Raw genomic sequence first — 18,560 nt, 5'->3', positions numbered from 1 at the left:
CATGAGGTAAAGATGTCATACCATAATTCAGAGCGGAGAAACCAAGCTTAGTTTTGATTTCTAATTACATTTAGAACTAACTAGGGGGGCTGGGGATGTGGCTCAAGCGGTAACGCGCTCGCCTGGCATGCGTGTGGCCTGGGTTCGATCCTCAGCACCACATACAAAACAAAGATGTTGTGTCTGCAGATAACTAAAAAAAAATAAATATTAAAAATTCTCTTTCTCTCTCACTCTCTTAAAAAAAAAAAAAAAAAAAAAAAAAAAAAAAAAAAAAAAAAAAGAACTAACTAAATTTAACTAGTTAAATTTGTGTCCAGTTGACTACATTTGATAAGAACACATCTTGCTGGGGATGAGTTACTTTACAACAAAATCTTCTTTGGATGTTGGTGCTCTGGGTTACCCTTAGATCAGGAACTGTTTTCTCAGTTCTGGCTAATATTGAGTTAAAAGCTGATTTAAATTTATCCTTGTTAGATGAAATCTTAGTTATTCTCCTAATTCTGGGTCATATGTAAATCTTCTAAACAACAGGTTTTTTTCAGCCAGGGACCTTAGCGCACCTGTAATCCCAGCAACTCAGGAGGCAGAGGCCGGAAAGTCAAAAGTTTGAGGCCAGACTCAGCAACTTAGTGACACCTGGTTTGAAAAAAAAAAAAAAAAGGCCAGGGAATGTAGCTCGGTGGCAGAAAGCCCTGGGTTCAATCCCAGTACAACCACAACAGCAGGAAAAAAACAAAACAAAACACAGAGTTAAGTACAGTTCACTTTGTTTTGCAGTGTTAAACCTTAGAAAGGAAAAAGGACTATATCAATTTAAGGTAACAATTCTTGTTGTAAAACAAGGCACTACAGTAACATTACTTTCATGTGTCAGCAATAAAGTTAACAAACCAGCAATGATTTTTCATTTAATTCTCTTCCAACTCTACAAACATAATTCTGCTTTCACCTTCATCACACTTTCATAAGGTTTTAACAGGGGATATACCTCCTCTTCTAAGAATCTCTGTACCTGCCAAAGAGGAAAGCAAAAATACAAAATAAAATGTTCAGGAAATATTAGCATCAGTTGATATCACTAAGATCTAATTTAATAAGGCTTTATTCCAACACTGAGCATCTGTTTTTCTCAAATGCCTATCAAAAATCTCTCCCTAGCTGGACACAGTGGCACATGCCTGTTAACTCCAGCAGCTTGGGAGGCTGAGACAGGAGGATCTCGAGTTCAAAGCCGGCCTCAGCAATGGTGAGGCACTAGGGTCAATGAGACCTTGTCTCTAAATAAAATACAAAATAGGGCTGGGGATGTGGCTCAGTAGTCCAGTGCCCCTGAGTTCAATCCCCAGTATCCACCCCTCCCCCCAAAAAAAACCTCTCCCTAGCCAGAGGCAATTCAATCCACAATGCCCACATAGACCACCTTCCCACAGCCCAGCGCAACCTATGTTCCGTCAGATGGTCTCACCATTTCCACCCAGCTGCCATGAGGGTATTCTTGGTTCCTCCTCCTCCCCTGCCCCACTTGACCAGCTGCCAAGTGATGAACCTCCTCTTCACCCACTTGTCTGTGTCTACTACAGATAAGACTAGTCTTTTCCCAAAGGCTAAGAGAAAATGACATAACATTTTATTAAGTACTTACCTTACACTAAGCACTACGCATTTCAACCCTTACAATACCGCTGTGAGATGAAAAGAATACCAAGAAATCCAGAGGGGGGAGATACTTAAGGCAACTCAAAACAGCCAAATCTTTTAAACAGCTTTTGCCACAAACGTATTCTGATTTCTAACTAGCCTCCTAGTTAAAAAAGCACCAACAAGAGTAACCTCTGTTCTTCAATTCAACAGGGTAAAGAGGGGAAGACTCCTCAGCCTTCTGATGGATGCTTACCTGCTGGGGGGCACGACCAATGAAAGAAGAAGGATCCAGTAAATGCTGCAACTGGGAATGAATGGGACTGAAGTAGGCATCAGACTGGATTCGTTCTATGAGGTCATTGTCATCTCCTTCCTGCTTAACAACAGCAGCTGCTTGCTGGGAAAGCACTCTAATTTTCTCATGGCAATCCTAATGGGAAAAAAAAAGTGGGAGTGTTAGTTCACTAATAACTGTGTTTGAACACACTTGAAAAGTCATTAGACACTTCACTACAAAACTGCTCCAGGCGGAGATGGTGCCCTCAGTCTGTACATATCTCAACTCTGACCACATCTTAGGAAGATCTTGAGACGGATGATCCTCTTCTCAAAACCCTCATGAACTTTTTGCTCTTGCTTCCTGCTCACTTCCTACGGAAACTCAGACCTAATTCCTTCACTAAGGTCGATCTTTTTCTACAAATGAGACAGACACACACTTTTTTTTTTTTGGTACTGTGGACTGAACTTACGGGTGTTTACAGCTGAGCTATATCCCCAGCCTTTCTAAATTTTTTGAGATATATCTTGTTAAGTTGCTGAGGCTGGCCTTGAACTTGCAATCCTCCTACCTCAGCCTCCTGAGCCACTGGGATTATAGGAATGTACCACCATACCAGGCAAGTGATTTTTTTTTTTTTGGTGCTTCTGGGGATTGAACCCAGGACCTCACATATGCTAGGCAAGCACTGTACCACTGAGCCACATTCATTTTTTAATAAACTGAGTGTAACACAATCTCTTTCCAAAGATGGCAGAATATAGTCACTGTGCCAGGAACGATGGATGGTACACTCCTATAACCCCAATGACTTGGGAGGCTGAGGCAGGAGGAGCATAGGTTCAAGTCCAGCCCCAGCAACTTAGTAAGTTCTAAATCAACTTACATCCTGTCTAAAAATAAAAAAAATAAAAAGGGCTGGAGATGTAGCTCAGTGATAATGTGTCCGTGGGTTCAATTCCCAATACCAAAAAAAAAATAGAAAGGAAGGAAGGAAGGACTAATGAACAAATGAATGAATATAGTCACTGTTCTATGCCAATACTATGACAGAAGGTCATGAAAGAAAAGCCTTCCTTCAACAGTTTTTCTAGGGGAAGACAGCAAAACTCTCAATTTTTCCAAGAGCATGAGGGGCTGCACACCTGGCGGCTACCCCCAGCTTTGACCATGGCCATGATGATGTTCTCTGTAGCCATGAAAGGCAGTTCCTGCCTAATGCGCCGTTCAATGACCTAGAAGAAAAGAAAAGGTGAATGAGCAAGACAGACACCTCAAGAAGGTATATACATAGAAAGATACCAACTTCATCAAGTAAAATACAAAGCAGGGACATGGACTACCATTAGTTACAGATGGAGAGAAATGAGTTATTTTATTCTGAACTGTATTGTTTACTTTTTTTTTTTTAAACTCCCTTCCACCCCCACCAAATCCAGAGATCGACTGATTTCAGTACTGGGGACTGAACCCAGAAATCATCTACTACTGAACTACAACCCCAGCCCTTTTATTTTTGAGACAGTGTCTCACTAAATTGCCCAGGCTGGACTGGAACTTGATAATTCTCCTGCCTCAGCCTCCTGAGCAACTGGAATTACAGGCATGCACCACTACACCCAGTTACTTTGATTTTAAAAATCAAAGTAAACTTAATTTTCAGAAGCTGCTTCATAGGAACAGCTCCTAAAACCTCAAACTTGTTAATTCAGTGCTCCACTCTAAGAACTTGAGTATAAGATTGAAATGTAAGCCAGGTGCAATGGTGCATACCCGTAATCCCAGAGGCTCTGGAGGATAAGGCAAGAGGACCACGAATTGAAAGCTAGCCTCAGAAGCAACTTAGTGAGGCCCTAGGCAACTCAGTGAGACCCTGGCTCAAAATCAAAAGTAAAACAGGCTGAGGATATGGCTCAGGGGTTAAATGCCCCCAGGTTCAATCCCTAGTACAAAAAACAAAACAAAACAACAACAACAAAAAAACAGCTCCAGGTAAGAGAGACACCCTATGGAGGAGAATACAACACTCACCCCAAACACACACTCCAGAGAACTCTCCTTCCCACATTCCACCCCCCCTCCCAATACTTTACTTTTCCAGGCATCTTACTTTGGGGTACACCACCAGTCCTTCAGAAATGTTTTGTAATGTGTTCAATATAGTATCTGCCGTAAGAAATGCCTCAGCCAAACAGATTCGTCTACAAAACAAACAGCCATTCAGTTATCCCTACAAACAAATTCAATATCTTGGGCATGTCCCAAAGAGGTGCCCACTGGCTTTTCATGCTGTATGTACTGTTCAAGCAGTTTTCTTCATCAGTCTGTGACTTCCCCCACCCCATGTCCTCATGACCCTCAAAACTACCACATCTAGTCCAGATCACTCACCCCAGTGCCAGACCTTATCTGAGAGATTCCCCTGGCTGACCCACAGGTACCTCAAACCCCAGCTTCAGCTTCCTCCTCATTGCCCCCTCCCTACTGCAAACCTGCTGTCTCCCTTGGAGCTCCTCCTGCAGTAAATGCCACTGTCATCCCAATCATCAAGTTCTTTATATTAACCCCAGTCAAACACCAAGGCTAATCACTCTGCCTTTTTGCGGGCGGGGCGGGGGGGACCCGGATACTGGAGATTGAACCCTGGAACACTCTTAACACTGAACCATAACCCCAGTCCTTTTTATTTTAGTTTCAAGACAGGGTCTCACTAGGTACTAAGAATCTTGCTAGTTGGTGAGACAGGCCTCAAATTTGAGATCCTCCTGGCTCAGCCTCCTAAGCTGCTGGGATTTCAGCTGTGTACAACCATGCTTGGCTCGAATTCTTTGTGAGGTCCAATGATCCTCCCTCAGCCTCCTAAGCATGTGGGACTACAGGAATGTGCCACTGCACCCAGCTGCCTGACTCTGCCACCTCCTTTCTTTCCATTTACATAGCCACTGTGCCAACGTGAGCTTGGAATTTTAAAGCAGCCTTCTAACTTGTTCTGACAGGATCTGACTGATTCTACAATTTGTGCCAAGGTGTCTTAGCAGGCAAATCAGATTAGGTCACCACCTGCTAAAAATTACAGTTGACCTCTGTAACCAAGCATGCAGCACCCATGGATTCAGCCAACTTTGGATGGAAAATATTCAAAAAAGAAAAAAAGGCATCAGTATGAACACACATATTTTTTCTTGATATTAATCCCTAAATAATGCAGTATAACAAATACTTACATAGCACTTATACTATATTAGGTATTATAAGCAATCTAGAGATGATTTAAAGTATCTGTATAGGTTCCATGCAAATACTACCCCATGTTATATGAGGGACTGGAGCTTCTGAAAATTTGGGGTTTCTATGAAGGGCCCTGAAAATAATCCCCTCAGATTGCAAAGGACAACTTTATTAAAGGCTAACTTCTGAAGGGAGTTCACATGAGCTAGTTTTAACTACAACATTCTTTTCCACTCAAGAAATCCCAATATTATGCAAACAAGAGTACTGTGTGAATCTGCTTTGAATGCGTACGAGAAAACCATGTTCATATTGGTACCTTATAGGTATTTATAAACTCCTTCTGACCCATCATATGACTAATAAAAATGTTGTTATGATTTTAGATTCTAATACTCATTAACCATTATCTGCTATTAGTTCACAGAGTTACAGAGCCTATGAGGCCCTCCATAAACTGGCTACTGCCTGTAATCCTGTCCTGCATCCTACCACATTTGACTTCAATCCTCAGTGCTACCCAGTTATTAGTAACTTAAGGTGTTCTTTCTCCTGCCTTTAGCCTTTAAACATGATTCTTATCTTGTCTTAAATGTTTGAAGCCAGCCAGGTGCAGAAGTGCACAACTATAATCGTAGTGAGCCAAGAGGCTAAGGCAGGAGGATCACAAGTTTGAGGCCAGCCTCAGCAACTTAGTGAGACCGTCTCTTAAAAAAAAAAAAAAAAAAGAAGGGGGGATTTGGGGGTTCAGATGGGGCTCAGTGGTAAAACGCCCAAGTTCAATCACTAGTGTCTCCACCACCCCCGCCCCCAAAGAAAAGTCTGAAACTTTTCCTTGTTCTGCCAACACTATTCCCTCCTCTTTCCTCCAAAAGTACCCTGTATACATTAAATCATTAACACCACATTATTTTTGGCTTTGAGATAGGGTGTCTACCTGTTGTCCAGGCTGGCCTCAAATTCCTAAGCAATCCTCAGCCTCCTGAGTAGCCAGGACTATAGGCATCCACCACCATACCCAGCTCACATTGTTCTTTGTTTTTTTTCTTCACTGCAGTCCTGCAGATGGACTGAGCCTTGTGCATGCTAGGCAAATACTTTATCTCTAAGCCACACCCTAGCCCTCGCTACGAGATTTCAGAGGTGCTCAAATATGTCCTTTTTAGTTTATTTTTTAGTAATGCAGATTTAGCCCAGAGTTTCATACATGCTAGGCAAGTGTTCTACCACTGAGCTACATCCCAAGTCTAACTGATAATGAGATAGGTCTCCCTAAATTGCCCAGCCTGGCCTTAAACTTGTGATCATCCTGCCTGAGCCTCCTGAGTAGCTTGGATAATAGATGTGCCACCATGCCAAACTCAAATATTTATCCTTTTGCTTCCAGGCCCATTCTTTTGTCCTATTCACAACACACTATAACATCCCCATCACTGACCGGTTGGCACTATCATCCAGTGTGCGTTCAAACCACTGCACAGAAGCTGTCTGCAGTGGATCCATGAGAAGGGTCATCAGGTGACGGGCAAGGCTGCAGCAACGTTCTGAGCGCATGGGGTTCCTCTTGTATGGCATCGCACTCGAGCCTGTCCATGTAAGACAACAAGATGCAAAGGCAGAAAGACTTCAGAGGACAGGGTGCCTGCCTCTGGGTGAGCTCTTAGCACATGTTCATATGCCTCTGCAGCAGCTGTGATGCTCCCAGGTCTCTACCTAACACTCACCAATCTGCTGTTTTTCAAACGGCTCCTCCATCTCCTTGAGATTTGCCAGGAGGCGTATATCAGTGCAAATCTGGAGGAAAGCAGAGGAACAGGCATCATTTCACACGTTCGGTACACAGGACAGTAAGGTAGGAGGTGGGATGAGTCTGGAGAGAAGGTGAGCTCTTTATGTGTGCCAATGCTGAACTGAACGCCACGCCCTACCCAACAGCTCCTGGGAGCATCTCACTCAGGCTTGTTGGAATGACAAGTTAAAGGAGCAGGGAATGCTGTTGTGAAGCACTACTTAAGACATCTTGGAATGGCAATGGCAAGATTAATCTTAACACAAACCTCAAAGAGATGGACATTTTACAATCCTTGCAATAAGTGCTTTTTATTTTTTATGGTACTGAGCCCAGGGATTCCCTACCATTGAGCTACATTCCTGGCCCTTTTTATTTTTTGATATTAGGTCTTAATAAGTTACTAAGGCTAGTCTTGAATTTGCAATCCTCCTGAGTAGATTTCAGGCATATGCCACCATGTCCAGTACTGAAGTAACTCTAAAGAGAATGCTGACACTACTCTTTCCCTTTGACACCCCTTAATATAAGGGCTCCGTTTACAGGTCCCAAATTATTAAAATTGAAGTATGATTGAGAGGCAGGATTGGGTGAAAGTCTGAAGTTGATTCAGTCTGCTGTGGTGTCCAAAGCTCCCATTTCATGGTAAATCTTACCTTGTGCACTGATGCTCCCAAGCTAGCCAGCACAGACAACACCTCAATGTCTACTTTTCGTGTGTATGTCTGCCCTGTGATGATAAAAGCCCTAGATATAAATAGAAAACAGATTTGTTATAACCTCAAAACATGACTCTTCAACAAACAAAAGCAGATACTAGGCAACATGGAGATACCACGTAGTGTGCTCAGTCCCACTGAACCCAGAGGACCTGACCAGTAAACCAGTAAACTGCTCCTGAACAAACTGTTGTTTCACCCTTTTTACTAGTCCTCAGGAAGCTGTCCTTACCCAATGAAGAATGTGACCTAGTGTGCCCATATTCTGCCAAAGCTTGAAGGAAATGTCTGGCAGAAGCAGCCATGGAGCCTACTAGACCTCAGTTGAAATGGTCAGGTTTAGACTAACCCACTGAAGTCCCCAAGAAAGAAACAAAGAAGAGAAGGCTATTCTGAAGAATTCAGAAATAAATAGTTTCCTTTTTTCTTGCAAATTGAAAGAAAAGAGAATCCAGGACAGCAGGTATAACTCAGCAGAGCACATGCGTAGCATGAATGTGGCCTTAAGTTTACTTCTCTATACTGCAAAGAAAAACATTAAAAAATAATTCAGGTCATAAGAAAATAAAACCCAGGTCAGAGATTGAAGAAAATGGGTAGAACTAAGAGAAAAAAGGCCAGAAAAGTAACTATCAAATTATTAGTAAAATGAATACAGGCCTGTTATCAACTTATCTGAGAGGCCGACACTTTCCCCACATACCTACCTCTTAAACCCTGCCTTTTCTGTCACCATCTTGTCCAGCTGCTCCACCTTGGAGAGAAAAGACACATCCCAATAGAAACCCAGGAGTCCAGTGTGAGTGTACATCAACAATCCATCCTGCCTTGGCCTTTGGACTTCCTTACAGACTATTCCGGGATCAATCTCCATCCATTCTGGAGGCCAGCCTTATTTCTTGGGCTGTCACTAACAAGTTTATGCATTTCCCAGGTCACTTTCAGAATACCTTTTGGTGATCTCCCTCGAAGAGCTGCAAGAAGCTAGCCTGAGTGCCAGTGGTGCCCTTCACTCCACGGAAGCGCAGGTCATCACGGACCCGCTTCAAATTCTGGAGATCCATGCAAAGATCTTGAATCCAAAGACAGCAACGTTTTCCAACTGTGGTCAGTTGGGCAGGCCTGAAAACAACCCAAAGAGAACACATGAAGGTCTCACACCAAGGTCTACCTTGACAAAGGCTTCATTTCTTCTTCTAATGAGCCATTATCTCTTTTATTTGGTAGTGGGGATTGAACCCAGGGATGCTTTACCACTGAGCCACATTGCCAGCCCTTTTTCTTTTTTATTTTGAGACAGGGTCTCACTAAGTTGCTGAGGCTGGCCTCAAACTTGGAAATCTCATTGTTCAGACTCCAAGCTATTTGAGATTACAGGTGTGCCCAAACATGCCCAGCAGCCATTACCTCTTGGAAGCTGGTTGACAAAAAGTTAAGAGTTGACAAAACCAGTGAAGACAAAACTAGAGCTAAAAGTCCGAGCAAATAATAATTAAGGAGGATCCTGAAGGCTCCCGAGGGCCTCCAGTTATATTGCTATTAGTGTACAAATTCAAAGAAGCCCAGAGAATTTCCAAGTGGCTCTTTCCTAAGGAACTGAATCTGGGCAGTTCCCTTCCAGCTGACAGAGCCAGGGCAAACAATGGACTCTGGAGTTCTAGTCTGCAACACAAAAAGTTTCCCAAAATAACAAGGAAAAAAAATTCCTCTTGCTTGGTAGGGAAAGAAACTAGTCCCTTTACAAGAACTTCAACTTGCAGAGAGTCATTTTGTTTCCAGGGAGTCACTGTGAATATCAAGGAGGGAAGCTGGGACCAGGCAGCAGGACCCATCTACTCTATACCTTGGGGGAAGTGAAATGCAGAGCTATGTAACACTAAGGGAAACATTTCACCAAAGTAGTAGGGGACATCCCTGTAGACTAAGTTGCCAGTGGAAGCTTGAGGCCATTCCAGGCAGGTACAGGGAGGAACAAATTAGCAGAATAAAGTCAGGCAGCATGCCTGAAATCCCAGCTACTTAGGAGACTGAGCAGAATCACCAAGTTTAAGGCCAGCCTTTTGAGACCTGTCTCAAAATAAAAAAGAATGGGGCTGGAGTTGTGGCTCAGTGGTAGAACGCTTGCCTAGCATGTGTGAGGTACTGGGTTCAATCCTCAGCATCACATAAAAATAAATAAATAAAATAAGGATAATGTGTCCATCTACAACTAAAAAAATATTTAAAAAATAAATAAATAAAAATAAAAAAGGATGCAGCTTAGTGATACAGCACCTCTGAGCTTAATCCTCAGTATCCACCCCAGACCCCCTCACCCCTAGAGAGAGAATGACACTGGAGAAGGCTACCTTGGATTGGTAGCCTTGTGAGGGCAAGCATGCTATGGAGAAAGGACTCTAACATAACAACCAATGGCTTTATTTCTGAAGTCTAAATCAATGTACTCATGGTTTGTTTCTGAACATAAAATATGATCATGCTGCAATATGTCCAAGTTCTAATAGAGATCCTACCCCATCCCAAGTGGAACTTCTGGATACTGACAGCTAGTGACATCAAGGCACAGCACTATTAAGGTCTATAGTAGGCTTCTCACAAGCTACAGCACCCCCCAGTTAATCTCATGGTATTTGTTCTTGTTAACTCCTGCTAATAGATTACTGGTATAAACAAACAAATTAATTTCATAGACTTATTCACAGCAGCATTATTCTACCATTATTCAAGGTAGAAACAAACCAAATACCTATCAACTGATGAGTAGGTAAACAAAATGTGGGTTATCCATGCAATGCAATGTTATTTGGCTAGAAAAAGAAATGAAGTTCTGACACATGCTACAAAATGAATGAAAACTGAAAAAATTTGGCTAAATAAATGAAAGAAGGTAGTCACAAAAGGTAACACATTGTAAATGATTCCTCTTATATGAAATGTCTAGAATAGGCAAATCCAAAGTCTCCCTTTTAACTGAAATCCATATACACATAAGAAATCCAATTCCCAAGAAGTAATCTTGTCACTTACTGGAAATGTGTAAAACCTAAGGTAGGCAGATTGGCATGTTCCTTAGCAAAGTCGGCAAGCCGAGAGATCACTCTGGCAAGCTACAAAAGAGACCACGTGGTGGAAAAATGGTGAATTCACAATGACTTCATCACATAATTAAGAACTAAACTTTTAGATGACTTTACATAAAATTAGACCTCCAACTCATGAAAGTTAGCATCCATACTTTTTCATTTTCATAATCTAAAGTGCCCTGATCTGTGATCATAACCATCAGCAATCAAAAAACTGAGTTGAGCCAGGTACAGTGGTGCATGCCTGTAATCCCATCTACCCAGGAGGCTGAAGCAAGAGAATTGTAAATTTAAGGTCAGCCTAGGCTTTAGTGAGACTATCTCAAAATAAAAAATAAAAAGGGCCAAGGCTATAGTTCAATGGTAAAGAGCCCCTGGTTTCAATCCCTAGGACTGCAAACAAAAACCTGGGTTGAAGCCAGGTGTGGCAGTGCACACTTTTGATCCCAGTGACTTAAGAGACTGAGGCAGGAGGATTATAAATTCCAGGCCAGTTTGGGCAACTTAGGAGACCCCCATCTCAAAATAAAATAAAAAATAAAAGGAGTTAGGGATATAGCTCAGCAGTAGAGTGTATGCCTAGCATGTGCCAAGCCCTGGGCTCAATCCCAAACACTTAAAAAACCCCCAAACAACAAAATAAGACAAAAACCAAACTGATTACCTAAAAAGTCACAAACTATTTTGTCAACTGTAGAAAAACAGAATAAAATCATGATCCTTACCTATATTCCAGCAACATGCCTCTCCTTACTTCCTTCATTTAAAAGCCTATGCTTTAAAAAGTATTCACTTACATTGTTTTAACTCAAGAGACAATTAGCTCTACACATTCAATATGGGAACATTCACCTGAGAAAATGATGAGATTAGTATTATGTTTTGTAATATAATTTCCCATCTCTTGTCAGAGGGAAATTGAGAGCTGGCAGGAAACATCTGCCCATCTCTTACCTTCGGCAAAAGCAGGTCAAAAGCATTTCTAAGAATAATCAAGTCCTGCAAAGAAAAATACAATGGTTGCTTTATCAAACAGTATTATTACCTAACACTTTCTGGCCATCACAGCTGGGTTTCTTAGCTAGCAACTAAATCACCTTTAGCAACCCACTGTATATGCCAGAAGATGCTAACAAAGGTGGGTCTTTTCAGATTATTGTTTCAAATGCACAGTAGGACTTCCGGGATTCACTGTAGCAGAAGCTTTACACTTATATGTATGTTGTATCTACAAATGACTAAAAAATGTGCAAGTCAATGTATTTGTATCTATTCAGAGGATTGCCTGAGGCTCTCAGAAACTCCCATATGTTCCCATTCTACTACTTTTCTCCTCCTTTTTTCTAACCACAGTTGCTAACAAGGAAAGGCACAGACTAGAACATCAAGGTTTAGAAAACTTAAAACTGCTCCTGAGGGAGATTAGAGATGTATTTCAGACAACTCCAACACATGCTTATACATGACAATAACTGCTGAGACCAGCTACACACTGGGTATTGTTTTGTGGGTACTGGGGACTAAATCCAGCCTTGACTAGGCTGCACTCCGGCCCTACAATGGGCACATTTTTAAAAAGAATCTTTCCAAGAAGATTGTTTTTCTATTATCTGACCAATTACATAGATGCCTGTAAGTGGGCTGGATGTAACTTAGCAGTAGGGTACTTGCTTAACATGTGAGTTCCTTTCCAGCATGAGGAAGGGTCAAAGTATTGACAGCAATTTAAGTTACTGGCTTCTTCCTCAAATTTCTTTTTCTTTCTTTCTTTCTTTCTTTTCTTTTTTTTTTGTGCTGCTGGCAATCAAACCTAGGGCCCATGCTTGCCAGACAAATGCTCCACCACTGAACCACATCCCCAGCCCACATTTTTTTTTTGTGTGTTTCTAAGGATTAAATCCAGGGGTACTCTACCACTGAGCCATGTCCCCAGACCTTTTTATTTATTTCTTAAAAATATTATTTAGTGGGGCTGGGAATGTGGCTCAAGGGATAGCACGCTTGCCTGGCATGCGTGCGGCCCAGGTTTGATCCTCAGCACCACATACAAAGATGTTGTGTCTGCCGAAAACTAAAAAATTAATATTAAAAATTCTCTCTCTTAAAAAAGTGCTGAGGATCAAATCCAGGGCCTCACACATGCCAGGCAAGCACTCTACCACTGAGCCACGCCCCCTTTTTATTCTTTGCTATAGGCACAATTTCATTTGTATAAAATCTCTGTAATGGGCAAAACTATAGAGACTGTTATGGTTTGGATGTGAGGTGTCTCCCAAAAGCTCATGTGTGAGACAATGCAAGAAGGTTTAGAGGATAAATGTTAATTAATGTTAATTAATCCTGATGTGATTAATTGAGTGGTAATTGAAAGCAGACAAGGTAGCTGGAGGTGTTAAAGCACTGGGGGCATGGCTTTGAAATATATTATTTGTATTTGGCAAGTGGAGATCTCTCTCTGCTTCCTGATCATCAAGTGAGCTGCTTCCCTCAGCCACACTCTTCCACCATGATGTCCTGCCTCACCACGAGCCCCAAGGAATGGAGCTTGCTGTCTATGGACTGAGACCTCTGAAACCTTAAGCCTCCAAATAAACTTTTCTTTCTCTACAATTGTGCTGGTAGGGTTTTTTAGTCACAGGAGCAAAAAAGCTGAATAAAACAGAAACAGAAGGCAGGTCAGTGGTTTTCTGGGATAGGAGGGAGGAATAGGGACTGACTGCAAACTGGCAGGAAAGAACTCCTGGGAGATGTACTCAGAAACCAGTGTATGGTGACAGCCGAGCAAATGCATTCATTTATTACCACTCACTGTACATTTAAAATGGTAAACTTCACTGAGTTTTTAAAACTGAGAAAAGTTGTCTAAAAATGGAAATAATAGTATCTATCTCTTATGGTGGCTGTGAAGCATAAATAAATAAAATAAAACCTATAATGTGGTCAGAATAGGGCATGGTACCTAGTGAACTCTCAGGAAAATACTTGCTTTTACTTTTCCATGTTTGATTATAAGATGGCTTTACTAGTTAAGGGTTTCACTTAACAGTTATAGTCCTTTCTTTTCTAAAGCCACAGCAAATTTATAAAAGAAAGAAGAATGCTTTGGAAAATTAAAATTTATACATGCATTGTAAAGACAAAGTCCTAAGTATAAACAACATGGGCTCTTACTGTGTTGTCTCCAACATAGCAGGAGGTGGCACCCAGGTGAATAATGCCTGCAGCTTTTGGACAGCAGTGGCCAAATGTATGTACATGAGCCATAACATCATGTCGCAACTGCTTCTCTTCTTCAGCTGCCATCTTAAAGTCGATGTTGTCCAAGTTTAATTTCATCTCCTGGATTTGTTCATTTGTTATAGGCAAACCCAATGTCTGCAGAAGAGGTAAAATAAAGTCAAACAACCTCAGTGTCACAATTACTTGAAGTGACATTGAAAAAAGAAATGCTAGTGATAATCTACCACCCAATTCTCAAATTAAAATCTGGGGCAACCAACCTAAAAGTAAACAGGGGGAGAGGGGAATGGGGAAGGAGTACTGTGTGAAAGAACTTTGTCAATAAATCAAGTAAATTATATCCTAACTAAATGCCAATATATAAAACAATCCTGATCTTGACTGTTCCCTCTGTCCCTACACCTCTTCTTGGCTTACTGCCTCCTATGTGCCAGCCTCTGGGCTCAATTGTCATTTACTCAGAGGTCTTCTCTGACTTTACTGTAAAACACCTTTGTGTCACTCTATCTTTTGGCCTGGTTTATTTATAACAGTTATCACCACATGATATTTTTTACATACTTACTGTCTTCCCAATCTAGAATATATGTATACTCTGTGAGAGGAAAACTGTTTTTCTGGGTTCGATTTTGATTTTTTTTTTTAAAGACAGGATCTCACTATGTTGCCCAGGCTAGTATTAAACTCCTGGGCTCAAAGGATCCTAGTGCTGGAATAGAGGAGTATACCACCATATGGCCCTCAAGTAGAGCTCTGTTTTATTTATTATTTAATCCTTAAGGTTTAAATAAGGATAAGTAAGTGTGGTACATTTACATTTAACCTAGATGGATTAACTCAGAGAAACCAAAATTAAGTATTCTGTAAACTTCACCAACAAATATGTAGAACAAATTCAGTACAGCTGAAAGCAATTCCAGGAGATAGCAATGAGAAAATAAACACATTTACATGTTACATTCATCTATCACTGGAAAAATTAGGCTACCCAAAAAGCAGGGGGCAGGAAAAAAAAAAAAAAAGATAGATTTAAGAAATCCCCCATCCCACCCCGGGGAGGGTAGTAGTGAGGAAAAGTGATCATCCACATTCAGAACCCTGGATTCATAATAATGAAGTTATTCAAATCTCACTTGAAATTTACAAGGCCTGACAGGTGTGGTGGCAGATTCCTATAGCCCCAGCAGTCTGGGAGTCTGAAGCAGGAGGATCACAAACTGGAGACCAGGCTCAGCAATTTAATGAGGCCCTAAGCAACTTAGTGGGATCCTGTCTCAAAATAAAAAAGAAAAAGGACTGGGGATGTGAATCAGTAGGAGAACACCCCTGGGCTCAATCCCAAGTACCAAAAAAAAATTCAGTTCTTAGCCACATTTCAAGAGTTCAGTGACCATATGTAGCAGAACTGCCTGAGACCTAGATCGTCACTAGATTTGACATCTCAGGGTTCCTTTTTAAGTAAAACAGGAGGGAAACACACTATGGACATGTGCTTTCTCTCCCAAACTTTTTTTTTTTTTTTTTTGGCAGACATTTAAAGACAAGCAATGTATCTTGTCAAAACTTGTACTTTCTTCTCTACTGCAATTTTCTGCATTCCTCTTGGTCACTCATTTCCCAGTGGTTTTTCCTTAGTGTTTTTTCCTCTCAATCACTTAAGTAATGATGTAACTAATGCTGCTAATTTAGTTACTCTAACAAATAATCCAGATCAAAAACTATATGCATTCAGACAATGTGTAGACTAGATAATAAATGGTTTCAAGGACTGCTATCAATCTCAAAAGGACTGCTATCAATCTCATATACAGAATGGAATATCCAACAAGAAGAGTATATACAGTATATCCCAAAGCACAACTCATGATTAAGGTCCTACTGTTTACTATTATCTGAGCCAATAGTTCATAAATCTCTCAATACCTGTATTCCCTCAGACATGAACTGGCTAATAATACTTCCCCTACAAGGTTGTTTTGGGGCTTCATGAGCTACAAAATGTAGTCTTATTTGGGGTTTTTACATGGAAAACACAAAATTGGAGCAGCGATTGGGACACAGAAGGCACCTCATGAATGTCTGCCATAAGTATATCATTTGATGTTTGAAGCACAGTGATGGGGGCTAGGCAGGGAATCTAGGATCAAAGTTTCCTGTTTGGGGAGTTCCAGGTTCTAAGGTCCTAGGCACTAACCAGACTGTTCCGTTTTTTACTTTGCCCTTTGCGAGGATACTGCAACCTTGCTTGTGGTGGCACTTTACTCTGAAACTTGAGAAGAAACATTACAGCTCTCTGGATCACTTTCAGTTTCCTTCATCTCTTGTGGGAAGGCCCCTCTGAACTTATTTCTGAAACGCACGGTTTGAGTAGGTGTACATGCTGCCTGAATAAAAGAAACCATAAATCGCATATAATAAACTCCTACCCGGATCTTCCCTTCTCAGAGGTGAAGCAGAGTCCAGTGAACTGGAAAGAGTGGCCTAGAAAACACAGATTCTAGTGTTGTCGTTTACTTCACAAGCACTATGGAAGATGAAATGGCTTAAACGCTCAGTTCAGGCTCGGGACTTATCCCAGGTCCAAATCCCAGCTCCGCTCTTAATAGCTGGGGGGCCTACTGCAGACCAGGCGAGCTCCAGGTTTGGCTTTTCTCTGGTGCAATGAGCAGACACCTCTACTAAGCTTACAGGGTCTTTTATGGTAGGCAATGAGTTTCAGCGAGCGCAGTCAGAGGTGGACTGCAGCAGGAATGGCCCAGTAGCATTCCCTGAGAGGACACACTGCATTTCCCATCGCTCTTCTGCGCATCAAACTCCCAGAACTAAGGATGGGAGGCAACAGGTGCGGCTCCGAGGCTTCCTGCCCTTGTCCACCTGGGGCCGCAGTTCCGAGAACAGTGAACACCCGACCTAAAATAGCCGGGCCCTGGCTCCCTGGCCAAGCCCACACGCGGCGCCCCGCCCAGCACGTGCTGGAGTGGAGCCACCTCTGCCCGCCCGGCCCTCAGTCCTGGGACCCTTACCTGCTCGGCCTCTGCCAGCCACAGCCAGAGCTGCCGCCACGTCCGGAATTTGTACCTGTCGCTAAACACGAAGCACATCTCGGGGCTGGCGTAGCGGGAAGCAAGCGGTGAGCGGTAGCTGTCAGGCGCGCCATGGTCGCCTCCCGCCGCCATCCCCAACAAGCGACACCACGAGAGGGGTCAAGACGTGCAGGAGCGGAAGCGGGAGGGCGTGACTTCCTTCACCGGGGTGGGACTTCCTCCGCGTGGTCCCGCCCCCCGGGATTCTGAGTGCTGGGGCCACTGGAGGATTCCAAGGCTTCGGCCACGTAGGGTTCCGGCGTTTTTCTTCGTTTAAGAGAACCGTGAGCCTCTCTGCACCACGACTTTTCCATCCGAAAAAGGCACACTAAGATCTGCTTTTAAGAGTGTGGAGTCAGCAGTTCAGCGATGCCTGGTATACTCCGAACACCCTACTTCATTCCTGCTGCTTGCAGGGCACCAAGCGCCTTTCCGAGCAGCAACAAAGATGAACGAGGGAACTTTGACATTTATTGTGTACCAAGTGGGCCCCTTGTGCCAAAATGCGATTAAAAATGGATTTCTGCCAGATTCCTCATGAGGGAGGTGAAAGAAGCTGAAAGACCGGCTGAGAGTCACCCAGCCAGTAAGCAAGGCAGGACCTGAAACCCAGATCCGCCCTTCTTTGGACCCTGCGGCTCACTTACCATGCCCAGGTCACACCATCCTCCCACCCCCGGGCTAGAGCACCTTTCTCTTCCAGTTCCAGCAGCTCGCAAAGCTGAGGCTAGAGGCCAGCCTGGACAATTTAGTGGAACACTTTCTCAAAAATCTAAAGGGCTGAGGGTGTAGCTCAGTGGTAAAGTGCCCCCAGGTTCTATCCCTGGTTCTGCTAAAAAAGAAACAAAACAACAACAACAAACAAACAAACAAAAACCCTTGGTCATCCATCAGAGAAGACTACCAGTTACTTGGGCTCACCATCATGGTCTTCTTTTGCCTCCCCTTTTGAGCTGCAGAGAACGAGTTTTGCTGGAGGGAACTTGTGGGGGTGGGGGTGGGGTGGAGTGCTGGAGATTTAACCCAGGGGTGCTCTACCATTTTATTTTTATTTTTATTTTGAGACAGGGTCTTGCTAAACTGCTGAGGCTGGCCTTCAAGTTGAGATCCTCCTGCCTCAGCTTCCCAAATCACTGGGATTACTTGGGCCACCACATAATAATAAAAAAAAAAGGGCTAGAGATAGAGCTCAGTGAACCCCTGGGGTCAATCTCCAGTAACATTCACACACACAAACACAGAGAAAAAAAGAAAAAGAAACATCATCACTTTAATAGGTAATAATCATGAGTGGTGGGAATATGAGGTCAAGGAGATAATTCTATAAACTGGGCCTACTGTGCTGATCCTCACGAGCTTTCTTTTAAAAAAGCAATTTACCCACTGTCCTGACTGGCTTAAGTCCACAGGATATGTTATGTTCCTCAGCAAACAATGTGTTATCTGCAAGAGAAATGCAGGTCTGAAAGGCTGCTGTCTACCAATGAGAAC

The 18,560-nt window shown here is 42.6% G+C and overlaps 1 protein-coding gene across 2 annotated transcripts; it reads right to left on the bottom strand.

Annotated features, from left to right (window-relative positions):
• Positions 1-756: 756 nt before the first annotated feature.
• On the bottom strand, positions 757-17,214 carry ADSL (adenylosuccinate lyase). 2 transcript variants are annotated; one of them, XM_081309999.1, is made up of 13 exons: positions 17,010-17,213; positions 13,918-14,121; positions 11,701-11,745; positions 10,691-10,770; positions 8,614-8,785; positions 8,371-8,417; positions 7,601-7,691; positions 6,880-6,949; positions 6,594-6,741; positions 4,038-4,128; positions 3,073-3,162; positions 1,901-2,077; positions 757-1,018 (listed from the first exon to the last, which is right to left on the bottom strand). In XM_081309999.1, the coding sequence occupies exons 1-13, from the start codon at positions 17,160-17,162 to the stop codon at positions 932-934; spliced, it is 1,455 nt and encodes a 484-aa protein (XP_081166125.1). In that variant the 5' UTR covers positions 17,163-17,213; the 3' UTR covers positions 757-931. The 2 variants fall into 2 exon arrangements, with proteins under 2 accessions (XP_081166125.1, XP_081166126.1); XM_081310000.1 differs by lacking the exon at positions 757-1,018 and adding an exon at positions 1,488-1,610 and having other exon boundaries at positions 17,010-17,214.
• Positions 17,215-18,560: the final 1,346 nt, after the last annotated feature.

Source organism: Spermophilus citellus, assembly GCF_964194105.1.
Source record: "Spermophilus citellus genome assembly, chromosome: 10".
NCBI lineage: Eukaryota > Metazoa > Chordata > Mammalia > Rodentia > Sciuridae > Spermophilus > Spermophilus citellus.
This window is presented reverse-complemented; position numbering and strand designations above follow the sequence as displayed.

Excerpts from the sequence above, each read along its gene's own strand:
- ADSL (XM_081309999.1), bottom strand. The coding sequence starts at position 17,162 with ATGGCGGCGGGAGGCGACCATGGCGCGCCTGACAGCTACCGCTCACCG. Across the intron at positions 10,771-11,700 it reads TTGACCTGCTTTTGCCGAAG|CTTGCCAGAGTGATCTCTCG; the intron begins GTAAGAGATGGG and ends TCTCTTTTGTAG. Across the intron at positions 7,692-8,370 it reads GAAAAGGCAGGGTTTAAGAG|GGCTTTTATCATCACAGGGC; the intron begins GTAGGTATGTGG and ends ATTTATATCTAG.